We start from the raw sequence: 18,139 nt of genomic DNA on the forward strand, positions 1-18,139 counted from the left end.
TTTATAGATGAGGGATCAAAAGTCACGATTTGCCCAAACTCACACTTTGCAAGAAGCAGAACTAAGAAATACTTAGCTCGGGTTGCACTGTGTGGCACTTCTGTAAAACCCATAGGATAATAAAACTCAAATGATACATTGTTTGAGGCCAAGAACTTCCAAACAAAAAATGATCTCTCAATTTGGACAGGTCTTAAGCCCATAGTCATTTTCTGTTTTCCTCTTTCTTCGTATATAAATTAAGTAGCAATTTTCTTACCTGTATCAGTAACTACATAATTTTATACTATATTATTATTTCAAATATGTCTCAATGGGTTTATACTCATTGATGAGCATTTTATATCTAGGGATTATTCAAGTGATACCTATTAAGAAACAATTACATGATAGCAAATACAGGAATATAAAAGTTTAGGGGGCACTTGGGTGGCTCAGTTGGTTAAGTGGCTGCCTTTGGCTCAGGTCATGATCCCAGGGACCTGGGATTGAGCCTCTCATCATGTTCCCTGCTCAGCAGGGAGCCTGCTTCTTCCTCTCCTCCCCACCCGTGCTGTCACTATCTCTGTTGGTTTCTCTATCTCTCTCTCTCTCAAATAAATAAATAAATAAATAAAATCTTTAAAACTTAATTTCCAACTCTTGATTTCAGGTCGGGTCATGATCTTGGGGTCCTGGGGTTGAGCCCCACATCAGCTCTACACTCAGTGCAGTCTTCTTGTCCCTCTCCCTCTTCTCTCTCTCAAATAATAAATAAATAAATAAATAAATAAATAAATAAATAAATAAATAAATAATTTTTTTGAGTTCAGAAAAGGAAAAAATCACTAGTGGTTGGGAATAATGAAAAGATTCAAAGAAGAGATAGGAGACAATTATGAGCTAAATGTTAACCGTCGGGTAGGAGTTTCAAATAGAGGAAATATCACTGACAGAAAAAGGAGAAAGTAAGAATATTTCAGAGACTAGTTTCATTTCATCACAGTTGAAATAATGAGAAATAATGTGACATGAGGTTGCAAAGATGCTGAATACAAAATCTGTGTAAAAATGAATTCCAAAATTACAACAAAAATAGTTAATTACGTTGTATGTCTCAGAATCAGGAAAGAGAATGGCCTTTGATGTCAGATGGTCATAGTTTTGATTGCCAGTTCTGTATGTGACATACGGCAAGCTTTAAGAACTAGTTTCCGTTAATGAGTACAAGGAGGTATCGCAGTGTTAACAGAATTAATAATCTTACCTTGTTTCAAGGCATCAAGTCAAAATATCAAAATTTTCCTATAATACTGCTTTAATCATGTGCCTCCCCTACTCAGAAAAATTTATGGATCACCAAGGCAGAGACTGAATCAAAGCTCCTAAGCCTAGACCCAACTCAACCCCTGCAAACTTATGCTTCACTACTTCACAGCAGGATGCTCTTCCTCAGGAAGGATACTCATCTCATTGTCTCTAAGTAATCCTCTGAATAATCAAAAAGCTTGTGATTTCTTTTTCTCTTACTTTTTCAAATGGAGAAAAGAAATTTCAAATAAAGATGTATATGAAAACAGTTCTTATTCCAGAAAAAGGAAAGCTCTCCATATGTCCTATGTTCAACAAACACTTGTGGATACACACTACAATATCAGGCAAAAGAACTTGGAACAGAGGCAAATTAGACATTATTGTGCGTTTCAAAGCTCTTCCATCTAGTGTTCCCCAAAGGCTATCTGCCAGGGTAGCCTTACATTAATGTTTCTTTAGCGTTCAAAAATACCAATACCTGGGGCACCTGGGTGGCACAGCGGTTAAGGGTCTGCCTTCAGCTCAGGGCATGATCCCGGCGTTATGGGATCGAGCCCCACATCAGGCTCTTCTGCTATGAGCCTACTTCTTTCTCTCCCACTCCCCCTGCTTGTGTTCCCTCTCTCGCTGGCTGTTTCTATCTCTGTCGAATAAATAAATAAAAAATCTTAAAAAAAAAACAAAACCCAATACCTAGACCCCATTCCTGTGATTCTACTGAAGTGATGCTAGGCTAATGATGATCAGTACTATTTCCAAGTTCCCCAGGTAATTCTTATGAGCAGGCAAGACTGACAAAATGCTGTCCTATATGAATGTTCTGATCTTAACTTCATTTTGTTAAGTCTGGAGTGGAAGTCTGAGATTCTGCATTTCTAACAAGCGTCGAGGTGCTGCCAGTCCTGCCGTCAACAGATCACACTTTGAATACCGAAGGAAAGACTGGTAACACTCCTAACATCCTGCTCATACCTAACTTTGCTTATTCTACTCCTTCTTTCTAAATTTCATGCGGCATCCTTTACAATCAAGCTTAAATACCTTGCCCAAGGTCAAACAGCCAAGAGATAACAGACAAGATTAAACAAGACTTCTGACCTCAAACCCATGCACCTAAAGCACTATAAACAATACTGAATGAGGTAGGAACACTGCTAAGGATATATTTCATGAAATATATTCCCTATAGAACAAAACCATTTTTAGAGGAAAACTACTCCAAGTGGTTCCCAAAATAGCTCTTCCTAAATGTGACCAATCTATTTTCAACCTATCTCTGGCAGAGAGAAAACATCTCATTCATTCTGGAATGTTAAAGCATAGAGCAAAGTGGTCCATTTACAAGAGGAGGTAAAAACAACAGGACTGACACATAAAGTGAAGAAAATAATAATAGAATTTATAAAAAGTTTTTTATGGAGGACTGAATATAGACACATAATTGAAACGACAATTAAGAAGTTGTTCAGTGCAGGGGTAGCTGGGTGTCTCAGTTGGTTAAGCATCTGCCTTCCGCTCAGGTCATGATCCCGGGGTCCTGGGATCGAGCCCCGGGTAGGGTTCCCTGTTCAGCAGGGAGTATGCTTCTCCCTCTCCCTCTGCCCCTCCTCACCACACATGCTTGCTCTCTCTCAAATAAATAAAATCTTTTTTTTAAAAAAAGAGGTTATTCAGTCTAGTCTCCTACCAACAACAATACCCTGACAGATGATACAAAAGACTTATATAATGGGAAATTTTATCACTTTATAAAGCAGCTGCTAATCAGCTCTAATGATTAGAAAATTCTTTCTTACACTGAGCCAAAATCTGTCTCTCTGTAATTTCTGCTACATGGCTTACCCCCAGGAACTTCTGGGTAATGGCAGAGTTGATATTCTCTTATTGGGCAATATTTATATCTATGTGAGGGAGCAAGTGACCAGGGAAATAGTCTTTGTATTATAAGATGTGAACTTAAAATATTTTACGTAAGGAAGGACAGGCCAGACAAGAACCCTTTCCTCTATTCATGTTTTAATTATATACTCAACCACCTCAACTGCTGCTCACAACCACTTTAAGATATACAGCAGACAGCATTATCATTTCTCATTATCATTTCCTTTTTACATGCAAAAAACTAAGAACCAAGAATATTCAGAGATTTGCCAAAGGTAGCTACGTCTGACTCTATAGCCTATTACAGAGAAACATTATAGGACAATACTTCAAAGCACAAGCTAATCAGTCCATCACTTACTACCTATATGATCTTTTTCTAGACTTGCTTAAACTTTGTTCTTTTTGTTATCATAAAATACCTCAAGCAAATAGAACTGCTTAATATTTTGACATCAACCACAATAATTCTCAACACTGAATATCAAAATCACTGATGAAGCTTTTCAAAATAAAATACACCAGAGGTAAGGTATGTGAGCAGTTAAGAACCACTAACCTTACAATTTTATAAAAGATAATAAGTTTTCAGGCATATAGAGCAATACAAAAAAACTTTTACATGACTTTGTAGATAACATATTTTGTGTTAATTGCATTTTAATTCATTTAGATTAATGGAAATAGAGTAGTGACAGAGTGGGTAGATGTAACTGTTAGCATTCTCCTTTTTAATACATTTTGCATTCTACCATATTACTTTATATTTTTAGGTAGCAATTTCTATGTTTATGGCGTATTAATAGGGTGACATACAACTTATCATACAAACCAGCATATTTGGGAATAAAAGTAGGCACCTTTAATAACTAAACTGGACAAGCATAAACTTTAGTTTGTCCCATTCAAACCTGATAACGTATGGTCATCCCACCTATGACAGTGAATCCTCAATATTTTATATCTTACTTCAATGGGTATAATATGTATAGCTAGAAATCAAGCGACCTAATTCAGCTACTTAATATTTTGGTAAAAAGTGACAGAAAACTCACACACTCTCCATCACTTCAGTTTCTCCAGTCCTAGATTTGCCATCTTATAGGATAATTTAACTATAAATAATACTTTATAGAGCACTGAAAACTTTCTGGAGGATGCTATATGAAGTTTTATTTCTGAAGCTTATATATACGTTTGGTAGACTACACAGGGCTAACAAAGGATGTCAAATACTTGCCATATGTTGCTACTTACCACCTGCACAACTGTGGCAGACATCACTAATCTATCATGATATTCTTTTCTGCTAAACATGAAAACTACAAACACATCTCATATAAAACTCAATTCAAGAAGAAAGGAACATGCAACAATAAAAAAAATATGCCAATAAATTTAACATCAGAGTAACTCTGTAGAAGAATCTGGAAAAAATGCATTCAATATTAAAGTTCACCCAATTTTCCTAGAAACATACACACATAATAAAATGCACACAAGGGAAACTCTGGCTCCTTATCTGATTATGTAAGAAGAAAATTCAAGACTTAAAAGGATATGAAAGCCTAAATGGCCAATAACAAAATTAAAAGAATCATACTCACTTGCTTTCTTCATCCAAAAGATGGAGCAGACCTGTTGGTTTCTTGCTAATAAGATTTATGCAACAAGTATTATCAATATAATCTATATTGTGCCAGCTGATACCTTCAGTTCTATACTCTTCCTAGGAAATAAATTCACAATTTATTCATCTTGCAGAAAATAATAGGTATACGATAATAAAGACTGAAAAGCTTTTGACAGGCTTAAAAGAACAAAACTTTTCCCTTTTATTTATTTTTTTTTAAGATTTTATTTATTTATTTATTTGACATAGAGACAGCCAGTGAGAGAAACAGCCAGTGAGAGAGAGACAAGCAGGGGGAATGGGAGAGGAAGAAGCAGGCTCCCAGCAGAGGAGCCCAACGTGGGGCTCAATCCCAGAACGCCAGGATCACGCTCTGAGCCGAAGGCAGATGCTTAACGACTGAGCAACCCCGGCGCCCCTAAAACTTTTCCCTTTTAAATCACTAATCTACACAATGAAGAATGTATAATTTCAGTTATATTAAATCTTCATTACAGTATATGTCTATTTTCATTAAAAAGTACATACAACCAAGTTTTTTGTGTTACAATTCTATTTGTATGCTATTCAGGTGAAAATTTAGGGCTAGATTTGTTTTAGCTGCACTATCTCAGGACTGCACTAAAGAAAAATATAAAATGAAGCCTAATTTCTCCCACATGACCCTAAACCATCAAAAAGGACCGAATATTTGTTGGATTATCAACAATGAATTTAATGAAACAGTGTCTGGGAAAAGTAAAAACATCACCTCCAGTGATCACTGATATCATATGGAATTCATACATACTTCGTTTGGCAAAATAAAACCCTCAGGGGAAGAAAAAAAAAAAACCCTTAGAAAATGTTTTTTAAAAAAAGTTTCAAATCCAAGATTTTAAAAAGTCAAAGCTCAGGCGTTGAACTATTCAACTATTAAGCCCCTATTGTTGTTTACTTCTTCTCTGTACTGGGAAATAATCTTATATTCGTACTTGTGATGCTTTTATTTTATTTTATTTTTTTTAATGATTTTTTATTATATTATGTTAGTCACCATACAGTACATCCCCGGTTTTCGATGTAAGGCTCGATGATTCATTAGTTGTGTATAACACCCAGTGCACCATGCAATACGTGCCCTCCTTACTACCCATCACCGGTCTATCCCATTCCCACACCCCCCTCCCCTCTGAAGTCCTCAGTTTGTTTCTCATAGTCCATTGTCTCTCATGTTTCATTCCCCCTTCTGATTACCCCCCCTTTCTTTATCCCTTTCTTCCCCTACCGATCATCCTAGTTCTTATGTTCCATAGATGAGAGAAATCATATGATAGTTGTCTTTCTCTGCTTGACTTATTTCACTTAGCATTATCTCCTCCAGTGCTGTCCATGTTGTAGCAAATGTTGAGAACTCGTTCTTTCTGATAGCTGAGTAATATTCCATTGTATATATGGACCACAACTTCTTAATCCAGTCATCTGTTGAAGGGCATCTCGGCTCCTTCCACAATTTAGCTATTGTGGACATTGCTGCTATGAACATTGGGGTGCATATGGCCCTTCTCTTCACTACGTCTGTATCTTTGGGGTAAATACCCAGTAGTGCAATGGCTGGATCATAGGGTTGTGATGCTTTTAAACTGTTTTTCAAAACAAGGCCGCTGACAATCTAAAAAAGGTAAGTTTCTACACTGCAAGAATATTTAGGCACCAAGTAAATACCCCGGTTGGCTGAGGACTTTAGTATGCACTGATAACATTCGCACACTTCTCTACAAATATGGTGGTTTTGCAAATTAGTGATTTTTTTCTTATTAAATAAGACCGGTATAATATAAACTGTAGTTACTCTAATTTGGAAAGGTAAATGTCTGTGTTCACTTCAGCAGCACATATATATTAAAACTGGAAGATCAGCATGGCACCTGCACAAGAATGACACACAAATTTAGGAAAGGTAAATGCTTAATTCTTTTCTTTTAATTAATAATTTCACAAGAAAGGAGTTGCTATATAAAGGTCACCCTGTGCAATACTAAGAAAGTTTTTTTGTCCTGTTTCTTCTTTTTTGTAGCATGGTTAACAAGCATATGCATTCTTATAGACGTTAATACAGCAGTCCAAAATCCTTTCTCATCTCCTCTTCCCAATGACAACTCACACCCCCTTGCCAAAGTTAACTATTATCCTAACTTCTAGTAACACTAATAAGATTCATCTGTTTATAAATCTAAACAGAGCCATACAATATATATTCTTTCCATTTTGCTTTTTTTTACTCAACATTAGTTTCAGAGACACATCAAGGTTATAGAATGCATCTGAAGTTCATCCATTTTTTAACCCTTTATTTACATTCAATTTAGTTCATATATAGTGTAGTATTAGTTTCAGGGGTAGAATTTAGTGATTCAACAGTTGCATAAAACACCCGGGGCTCATTACATCAAGTGCCCTCCTTAATGCCCATCACCCAGTTACCCCAGCTTCCCTACCCACCTCCCCTCCAGCAACCCTCGGTTTGTTTCCTACAATTCAGCATCTCTTATGGTTTGCTTCCCTCTCATTTCGTTTTTCCTTTCTTTTCCCATGTTCATCTGTTTTGTTTCTTAAATTCTACTACATATGAGTGAAATCATGGTATTTGTCTTTCTCTGACTTATTTTGCTTAGCATCCATTTTAATTGCTGTAGGGCAGGGGCTGTGGAACATCATATTCACTCATTTATGCTTTATCTATGGCTGCTTTCTCAATGTATTAGTAGCATTGAGACTATATGGCTCCAAAATCTTAAAAGACTCATTTGTCTGGTCCTTTACAGAAAAAGTATGCCAAATCTGTGAAAGAGTATTAGTTCTCATAACATTCAACAGAATCACATAAAGGATTTATTAAAACACAAACCACTGGGCCCCAGGCCCAGAATTTCTCAATAGGCAGGTTCAGAGTGAGGTCCAACATTTACATTTCTAAAAAGTTGCTAGGTGATGCTACCAGTAGGGATAGGAGAAAAATACTCTGAAAACCAATGCTGTGCAGTATTTACATACAATTTATTCATGCACTGCACTATTGATAGACATTACAGTTATCTCTAATTTTTAGCCATTAAAAGTGCCATTACTAACATTTATGCTCAAATCTTTTAGTGTGTATTTATATGCATTTTGAGAGTGAAAACACAGGCTTATAAACTACACATGTATAACCTCAGCAAATACAGAAAAGGACCTTGCTAAAGTACATGTACCACTGTTGCAACCAACACCCGTGTATGGGACTTTCCCATGAACAGTATCTCTAATATCTGTATTATCAGTTTTTTTCATTTCATTCTCATGAATGCCTAGGGGTATCTCACTGTGGTTTTAATTTTAATTCTCTGATGACTAATAAGTGAAAAATCTTTTGCAATGTTTACCATCCATTTGGATGTGCTCACATGTCTATTTTCATAATAAAAACTCTGAGGAAAAATCCCTGCTTTATTCTCAGTCTTAGGGGGAAAGCACTTAGTCTATTTACATTAAGTATGATATTTATAGATTTTTCTAAATGCTCTTTATCCGGAAGTTCCCTTCTATACCTAGATTGCTAAGGATTTTTTAAAAAATGAATGGTTATGTAATTTTATCAACTGCTTCTATTGAAATCACCATAAGATTTTTTCCCCATTTTGTTAATAGATGAATTAAATCGATTGATGATTAGATATAAAACACACCAGGAAAAAACTCCACTTGGTTCTGATATATTATCATTTTACATATCTTGCTGGATTTAGTTTGCTAACATTTTAGAATTTTTTAATCTATGATATACTGTATGGTGACTAACAAAATAAAAAATCTTAAAAAAATTTTTAATCTATGCTTATGAGCGAAACTGACTTTAATTTCCACTTCTAATAATATCCTTAACAGATCTGGGTATCAGTATTATCTTAGCCCCATAAAATGCATTTGGAATTATCCCCTCTTTTTCAATTCCACATAAGAATATATCTCAAACTGATACTAATTCTTTCGATGTTGGCAGAATTCACCAATGGAGCCATCTTGGTTTACAATGTTTATAGAAAGGCTTTAATTACACATTCAAAATTTTTAATAGTTATAAGAATCAGATTTTGTATTTCTTCTGTGACAGTTTTGAAAATATTTTTTTCATATCATTTCATAAGTGCAGTTTATGGACATAAAGCTGTTTAGTGTATACTATAATCTTTTTAATGTGTGTAGTAGCATCCACAATGATGTCCTCTTTATAACCGGAATTCTGGTTATTTATATCACTGTCTTTCTCTGTCGCTCCCTTGGATGAATTTTGTGAGGGGTCTTATTAGTCATTTCAAAGTATTACTTTTGACTTTGTTGATCTTCCATGGAGTATTTGTTTTCACTCTTATTTAATTTCCTCTCATATCTTCATTATTTCCTTCTTTATACTTTCCTTTGGTTTAGTTTACAGATCTTTTTCCAATTTGGTGGGATGGATATTTATACATATCGTTGCTCTTCAATTTTAAAATATTCTAACAACTACAAAACTTTCCTCTATATACACCTTTGCTAATAATCACACAAGTTTTAAGATGCAACATGTTCATTCAGTTCAGTATATTTTATTCAACCTCTATGTAGAAGTACATTATTTAATTTTTACCCATAAAGGTACTTTCCAGATCTCTTTTGATTGTTGGTTTCAGGCATAACTTCTTCTTTTTTTTATAATAATATTTTTCTATTATATTATGTTAGTCACAATACAGGACATCCCTGGTTTTTGATGTAAAGTTCCATGAATCATTAGTAGCGTATAACACCCAGTGCACCATGCAATACGTGCCCTCCTTAATACTCATCACCAGCCTATCCCATTCCCCACCCCCCCCCGAAGCCCTCAGTTTGTTTCCCAGAGTCCAGAGTCTCTCATGCTTCATTCCTCCTTCTGAATACCTCCCCTTTCTTTATCCCTTTCTTCTCCTACCAATCTTCCTACTTCTTATGTTACATAAATGAGTGAAACCATAGGATAATTGTCTTTCTCTGCTTGACTTATTTTGCTTAGCATTATCTCCTCTACTCCCGTCCATGTTGCAACAAATGTTGAGAAATCATTCTTTTTGATGGCTGAGTAATATTCCATTGTATATATGGACCACAACTTCTTAATCCAATCATCTCTTGAAGGGCATGTCGGCTCCTTCCAAGATTTAGCTATTGTGGAGACTGCTACTATGAACATTGGGGTGCATACGGCCCTTCTCTTCACTACATCTCTATCTTTGCGGTAAATACCCAGTAGTGCAAAGGCTGGATCATAGGGTAGCTCAATTTTTAACTATTTAAGGGACCTCCACACTGTTTTCCAGAGTGGCTGTACCAACTTGCATTCCCACCAACAATGTAGGAGGGATCCCCTTTCTCCACATCCTCTCCAACAATTGTTTCCCGCCTTGTCCATTTTTGCCATTCTAACTGGTGTAAGGTGGTATCTCAGTGTGGTTTGGATTGGAAACTCCCTGATGGCTAATGATTTTGAACATTTTTTCATGTGTCTTTTAGCCATTTGTATGTCTTCATTGGAAAAGTGTCTGTTCATATCTTCTGCCCATTTTTTTATTTGATTATTTGTTTCTCGTGTATTGAGTTTGAGAAGTTCTTTGTAGATCTTCGATACCACTCTTTTATCTGTAGTGTCATTTGCAAATAACTTCTCCCATTCCGTGGGCTGCCTCTTAGTTTTTTTGACTGTTTCCTTGGCTGTGCAGAAGCTTTTTATCTTGATGAAGTCCCACAAGTTCATTTTATCTTTTGTTTCTCTTGCCTTTGGAGATGTGTCATGAAAAAGGTTGCTGTGGCCGATATCAAAGAGGTTGCTGCCTATGCTCTCCTCTAGGATTTTGATGGATTCCTGTCTCACATCGAGGTCTTTCATCCATTTAGAGTTTATCTTTGCGTATGATGTGAAACAGTGGTCATGTTTCATTCTTTTCCATGTAGCTGACCAATTTTCCCAGCACCATTTACTGAAGAGACTGTCTTTATTTCACTGGATGTTTTTTCCTGCTTTATCAAAGATTAGTTGCCCAAAGAGCTGACAGTCCATTTCTGGAGTCTCTATACTGTTCCATTGGTCTATGTGTCTCTTTTTGTGCCACTACCATGCTGTCTTTGTGATCACATCTTTGCAGTACAGCTTGAAATCCAGCATTGTGATGCCCCCACCTTTGTTTTTCCTTTTCAACAATTCCTTGGCGATTCGGGGCCTTTTCTGGTTCCACACAAATTTAAGGGCTGTTTGTTCCAGTACTTTGAAAAATGTCATTGGTATTTTGATTGGGATAGCACTGAAAGTGTAGATTGCTCTGGGTAGCATGGACATTTTAACTATGTTAATTCTTCCGACCCATTAGAATGGAATATTTTTCCATGTTTTTGTGTCTTCTTCAATGTCTTTCAAGAGTGATTTGTAGTTTCTAGAACATAGATCCTTTACGTATCTGGTTAATTCCAAGATAACGTATGATTTTTGGTACTACTGTAAATGGGATGGATGCCCTAATTTCTCTTTCTTCAGTCTCATTGTTCGTGTATAGAAATGCAACTGATTTCTGAGCACTGATTATGTATCCCGCCACATTACTGAATTGCTCTATAACTTCTAGTAGTTTCGGAGTGGATTCTTTTGGGTTTTCCATATAGAGTATCATGTCATCTGCAAAGAGAGACAGTTTGACTTCTTCTTTGCCGATTTGGATACCTTTGATCCCTTTTTGTTGTCTGATTGCTGTTGCAAGGACTTCTAGTACTATGTTGAATAATAATGGTGAGAGTGGACATCCTTGTCGTGTTCCTGATCTTAAGGGAAAGGCTTCCAGCTTTTCCCCATTGAGAATGATATTTGCTGTAGGCTTTTCATACATGGTTTTTATGAGATTGAGGAATGTACCCTCTATCCCTACACTCTGAAGGGTTTTAATCAGGAAAGGATGCTGTATTTTGTCAAATGCTTTTTCTGCATCTATTGAGAGGATCATATGATTTTTGGCTTTTTTCTTGCTGATAAAATCTATCACACCGATAGATTTGCGAATGTTGAACCACCCTTGCATCCCAGGGATGAATCCCACTTGGTCATGATAGATAATCCTTTTAATGTACTGTTGGATTCTATTAGCAAGGATCTTGTTGAGGAATTTGGCGTCCATATTCATTAGGGAAATCGGTCTGTAATTCTCCTTTTTGATGGGGTCTTTGACTGGTTTGAGGATCAAGGTAATATTGGCCTCATAGAATGAGTTTGGTAGCTTTCCTTCTGTTTCTATTTTTTGAAATAGCTTTAGGAGAATAGGTATTATTTCTTCTTTGAATGTTTGGTAGAATTCCCCGGGAAATCCATCAGGCCCTGGCGTTTTGTTTTTTGGAAGGTTTTTAATCACTGTTTCAATATCTTCATAATTAATTGGTCTGTTTAAAAAAACCAATTTCTTCCTGTTTCAGTCTTGGTAGGTAATAGATTTCCAGGAAGTCCTCCATCTCTTCCAGATTGCTTAATTTATTAGCATAAAGCTGTTGATAAAAGTTCCTAATGATCCTTCCTATTTCATTGGTGTTGGTTGTAAACTCTCCCTTTTCATTCATAATTTTATTAATTTGGGTCCTTTCTCTATTCTTTTGGATAAGTCTTGCCAGTGGCTTGTCTATTTTATTCTTTCAAAGAACCAGCTTCTAGTTCTGTCGATCTGCTCTACTTTGTTCCTGGTTTCTAATTCATTAATCTCTGCTCTAATCTTGATCAGCTGCTTTCTCATGCATGGATTAGGCCTGTTCTTCTGCTGCTATTCCAGCTTCTTGAGGTGAGAATATAAAAACTGCATTTTAGATTTTTCTGTTCTTTTGAGTGAGGCTTGCATGGCTATGTATTTTCCCCTTAGGACTGCCTTTGCAGTGTCCCATAGGTTTTGGACCATTGTGTTTTCGTTCTCGTTGGTCTCCATAAATTGTTTAAATTGATTTTTGATTTCCTGGTTTATCAAATCATTCTTGAACAGGGTGGTTCTTAGTTTCCAAGTGTTTTGAGTTTCTCCAAATTTTTCCTTGTGACTGAGGTCCAATTTCAAAGCGTTGTTGTCTGAGAATATGCAGGGAATAATTTCAGTCTTTTGGTATCAGTTGAGACCTGTCTTTTGACCCAGAGCATGGTCTATTCTTGAGAATATTCCATGGGCATTAGAATAGAATGAGTATTCTTTTGTTCTGGGGTATAGTGTTCTATATATATTTATGAGGTCCAACTCCTCTAGTATGGCATTCAAAGCCTTTGTTTCTTTGTTGATTTTCTTCTTAAGTGATCTATCTATTGCCGATAGTGGAGTGTTGAGGTCCCCTACTATTAACGTATTTTTATCTATATGTCTCTTTATTCTGGTTAAGAGTTGGTTTGTGTATCTTGCTGCTCCCCTGCTGGAGGCATATATGTTTATAATTGTCATATCCACTTGTTGGATACATCCTTTAAGAATAATATAGTGCCCTTCTGTATCTCTCACTATAGTCTTTAGTTTAAAATCCAGTCTGTCTGATATGAGAATTGCTACCCCAGCTTTCTTTTGAGGTCCATTGGCATGAAAGATGGTTTTCCATCCCTGGATGTATCTTTAGGTTCCAAATGAGTCTCTTGTAGACAGCAAATGGGTGGGTCGTGTCTTTTTATCCAATCTGCAACCCTGTGGCAGGCATTTTATGGGAGCAGTTAGGCCATTCACATTGAGAGTGATTATTGAGAGAGATGATTTTAATGATGTCATGTTGCCTGTAGAGTCTTTGTTTCTATAGATTGTGACTTTCTGTCCTGTATCACTCTTGGGGCCCTTTTACTTTTATAGAACCCTCCTTAATATCTCCTGTAGGGCTGGTTTCGTGGTTGTGAAATTGATCAGTGACTAGAGATTCTGGAAGGTCTTTATCTCTCCATCAATTCTGAATGACAGCCTTATTGGATAAAGGATCCCTGGCTGCATGTTTTTCTCTGAAAGAACTTTAAAAATGCCCCTCCCCAACCCTTTCTCTCATTCCAGGTCTGTGTAGACAGGTCTGACGTAATTCTGATACCTTTGCCTTGGTACACAAGAAATTTCTTTGCCCTGGCCGCTTTCAGTACTGTATCCTTGGATCTAATATTTGCAAAATGCACTATGACGTGACATAACGTGGCGTAGGTTTGTCATGGTTGAATTTGGGAGGGGTCCTCTCTGCCTCTTGGACATGAATGCTTGTTTCCTTTGCTAGATTAGGGAAGTTTTCAGCTACAATTTGTTCAAATATCTCTTCTAGACCTCTGTTTTTCTCCACGCCCTCGGGGATGCCGATGATTCTGACACTGGAACGTTTCATTGAGTCAGTAATCTCCCGTAACCTACATTCTTGAGATTGGAGTTTTTTGAGCCAAGTTTCTGTTTTAGCTTTCTCTTCTACCATCCCATCCTCCAATTCGCTGATTCGTTCTTCTGCCTCATTTACCCTGGCCATCAGAGCATCTAGTTTTGACTGCATTTGATCCATAGTATTTTTAATTTCTGCCAGATTTGCTCTCATTTCCGCCCTTAGAGATTCTGTATTCTCGTTAATATTTTTGTTAATATTTTTTTCAAGTCTACACGTCATCTTGACCATTGTTACTCTGAACTCCATTTCTGATAATTTGGTTATATCCATATCCATCAGTTCTGTGGCAGAGGCCACAGACTCATTGTCTTTTCTTTGCTGGGGGGGATTTCTCCTTCTCGTCATTCTGATGAGGAGAGGTTGTGGGGTTGTCCAGAGCCCAAATTATTGACCGGGACCCAGGCAGTGTGCTCTTGTTTTATAGGGACCTTAAGGATGTGGGCTTCTTGATTTTTCAGCCTGCCTTCTGGGGTTGCGGCCTGCCGCACCAATACTCAGGCAACCCTGTTTGGGTAGAGTCTCCCTGACCCCTGGGAGGGGGTATGGGGATTGGCACAATGTAAGCCAGTATGTCCGGGCTTTTGTTCTCTGGCGGCTTTCCCTGGTGGTTTGCTGTACCTCTTCTGAGAGTCAGAGCAGCAGTTGCCGAATCCTAGCCTTTATCTCAGAACAGAGGGATCGCAGTCCGTTCTCCAATGAGCTCTTCCGGCCTCTTTAACTCTGTTTCCGTTGGTGCTGCTAAATCCTGCAGTGTCCCGGGTTGTGTGCCCCTCAGCCAGCATCCCAGCCCTCACTTCCAGGGCCGGCACGTCTCTGTCCTTTGTGCTTCTAACACCGCCAGCCGCCCCCACGCGCTCCGGAGCTCCGTTTCAGTGTGTTTCGCGAGCACTCCGGAGCTCCGGTTTTCAGACTGGGCACACGCGTTCCCGGGCTCACGGTCTCAGTCTGCTCTCTCACAGGTGCTGGTCTGCAAGTCCGCCCACTCCCCAGTGCAGGTGACTACCGCTTCCCAGTGCCCGAATGTGGAGGCTCCGTCCCCCTTCCATTTATCTTCCAATATCTGTGCGTGGATTCACGGCTCCCCACTTCGTACCTCAAAACTCAGTGCTGGAGATGTTCATTTATATAGGTCCAAGTGTATCTTCCTACATCTCAGGCTGATTCCGTGGGTGTTCAGGATGGTCTGGTACCTATCCAGCTCAACTCAGGGGACCAGCTGAAAAAGGGGACCCCTACTCCTCTGTCATCTTAACTCTCTTCTCAGACATTACTTCTTTACAGTATTTAAGTATGTGTGGTTTCAATCCTTGAAATTTGATCCTTGTGTTACGGTCCAGTATACAAATAAATTTTACACATTTTGTAAATATGCAGTTATCTATATATGTCAAATAAGTATCTGATTTAAAAATCTTTTAGGGATGCCTGGGTGGTTCAGTCAGTTAAGTGTCTGTCTTTGGCTCAGATCATGATCCCAGGGTCCTGGGACTGAGTCCCTGCTCCTTGATCAGCAGGGAGCCTGCTTCTCCCTCTGCCTGCTGCTCCCCCTGCTTGTGTGTGTGTGCACTCTCTCTCTCTCTGACAAATAAATAAATAAAATCTTTAAAGAAATAAAATAAAAATCTTTTATATCCAAAAAAATTCTTCTATATCCTTATTTGATACAGGCTTGGGCCTAAGGAAACTGGCATTCTAAACTAAAGGCAGGCAGGACTGGGCATCCACAAAAGCACGTGCCATATCCTCTAGGTACTTTAAATAATCTATACCTGGACTGATTTTTTTCTTTTCTCTGCTTATTCTGGTAGCTATTCAGCAAGGTTTGTTAAAACATTCCACAACAATTCCACTATAATTACATGTTTCTTTTTTAATTTTATTAATTTTTGTTTTATATACTTTGAGTCTCTGTTACCAAGGAACCTATAAATTTGGAATTGCATACTTCCTGATCAATTGATCCTTTCACATTATCAAATATTCTTCTTGAAGTCTGGCAATGCTTGAAGTATGATATTAATATAGCTATACCAGCTCTTTTTTGGTTCAGGTTTACTAAGGCCTCTTCTATCCTTCTACTTTTAACTTTTTTATATGTTTATAAAGTATCTTTCTTATAAGTAGCAATTTACTTTTGTTTTATATCCAGTCTGACAATACTTCATTTTTACTTGGAGTAATGAATCCATGTATATTTAACACAATCACTGATATTTTGTGGGATTAAATCAACCATCTTACTATTTGCTATTTGTCCTGCTTTCTTGATATTGATTTTATTCTTCTTTCTTGCTTTCTTTTGGACTACTAGAGTTTTTACTTTACTTGTTCCCTATACTAACTTGACAATTTTATATTCATTTACTATTTGGTGGTTATCCTAAATTGTAACACATATCTTTACTTATCAATGTCAAACAGAAAAAAAAAAATCTTCTAGAAATTGGCATTTAAGATAAAGGTCTTAGGATACCTTAAATTCCACGTACTATCTCCCTGACTTAAATGCTATTGTACTCATTTTCATTCCACATAAACATTAAACCATAAAAGATATTTTTATCTTTGCCTAATTTAGTTAATATTCATTTAGACTCACCACCACCACCCCGTTTTTACAATGTTCCCTGCTCTTTATTCCTTCCTGCATCTCTGGGCTGCTGTGAGGATAATTTAGCTACTGCCCAAATAACATACTTCAGTTTTAAGGAAAATACCCACTGTCTTCTGTCATTCACTGCTTGCCCTATAAGCCTGAGTTCCAGTCTTATGGTTGCTTCTTTAAGAGTACTGCTCGCTGCTGCCCAGTCCCCAACCTCCAGATGCTTCTCAGATGTTTTCATTGTCTTTGGTTTACGTACAACTGTCTTTGTACTTCCAATGCTTTGAATTTGTACAGCTTCTCAAACATGTGCTTTTTGGATTTTTTTGTTTTGTGTTTTAAGTTTTGGAAAAATTCTCAACCGTTATCTTTTCAAATATAGTATCTACCCTATTCTCTCTTTTCTCACATACTTCCTTCCAGAATTTCTCTTACACATATGTCAGACCTTTTCACTATGCCCCATATGTCTCTTATACTATTTATATTTTCCTTTTTTCATCAGGCTGGGTATTTTCTTCTGGCCTATCTTCCAAATTACTAATCCTCTCTTAAGCTATATCTAACTGTTTAAAACTATCATTATGTTCTTAATTTCACTCTACCTTTTACTTCTAGATTTTTCTAAACTTGGCGTTTCTTTGTAATTCTTTAGTAAAAAATATTACTTTCAAAAATGTTTCTTGAAACCACTAATACTTTAAAATTCATTTCTGTTAACATTATTTCCTGGATTTCCTATGGTACAGTCAGTCTACTGTCTCACTTCTCTTGGTTCTTACTCATGTTGGTTTCTCTCCATGTTTGTCTTTAAAAAAACAATTCTCAGTTAAAATTTTGAATGCTGGGGATGCCTGGGTGGCTCAGTCAGTTAAATGTCTGCTTTCAGCTCAGGTCATGATCCCAGGGTTCTGGGATCAAGTCCCACATCAGGCTCCTTGCTCAGCAGGGAGCCTGCTTCTCCCTCTGCCTGCTGCTCCCTCTGCTTGTGCTCTCTCTGACAAATAAATAAATAAAATCTCTAAAAAAGAAAAAAAAATTGAATGCTGGATCCTATATATGAAAAATCATACAGATAATTTTAGCCCTAGGATGCTCTCTCCCTTCACTGGACAGTGAATTTGCTCTTGGCAGGTGGCTAAGAACATTAGGAATTCTATACTCTTTTAACCCAATTGGAACTGAGAAGATTTTAAACTGGGCTTCAGTCCCTAAGTTACCTGATCTATTTCTGGTTTATCTTTACTTCTAAGATGTAATCTTTTAAGTTCTCAAGCAGAAAGCTTATAGGAGTTACC

The 18,139-nt window shown here is 37.2% G+C and overlaps 1 protein-coding gene and 1 pseudogene across 14 annotated transcripts in view; one reads left to right on the top strand and one right to left on the bottom strand.

Annotated features, from left to right (window-relative positions):
- The window catches only part of MYO9A (myosin IXA), a 285,328-nt gene that overhangs the window by 170,415 nt on the left and 96,774 nt on the right, over positions 1-18,139 (bottom strand). For all 14 annotated transcript variants that reach the window (XM_057303771.1, XM_057303769.1, XM_048221939.2 and 11 more), the window contains one exon: positions 4,782-4,903. In XM_057303771.1, coding sequence (XP_057159754.1) covers positions 4,782-4,903 — 122 coding nt within the window. The remainder of the gene's footprint in view (positions 1-4,781; positions 4,904-18,139) is intronic.
- Positions 6,663-6,759, top strand: LOC113241041 (U6 spliceosomal RNA; annotated as a pseudogene).

This window comes from Ursus arctos, unplaced genomic scaffold (assembly GCF_023065955.2).
Source record: "Ursus arctos isolate Adak ecotype North America unplaced genomic scaffold, UrsArc2.0 scaffold_28, whole genome shotgun sequence".
Taxonomy (NCBI): Eukaryota; Metazoa; Chordata; class Mammalia; order Carnivora; family Ursidae; genus Ursus; species Ursus arctos.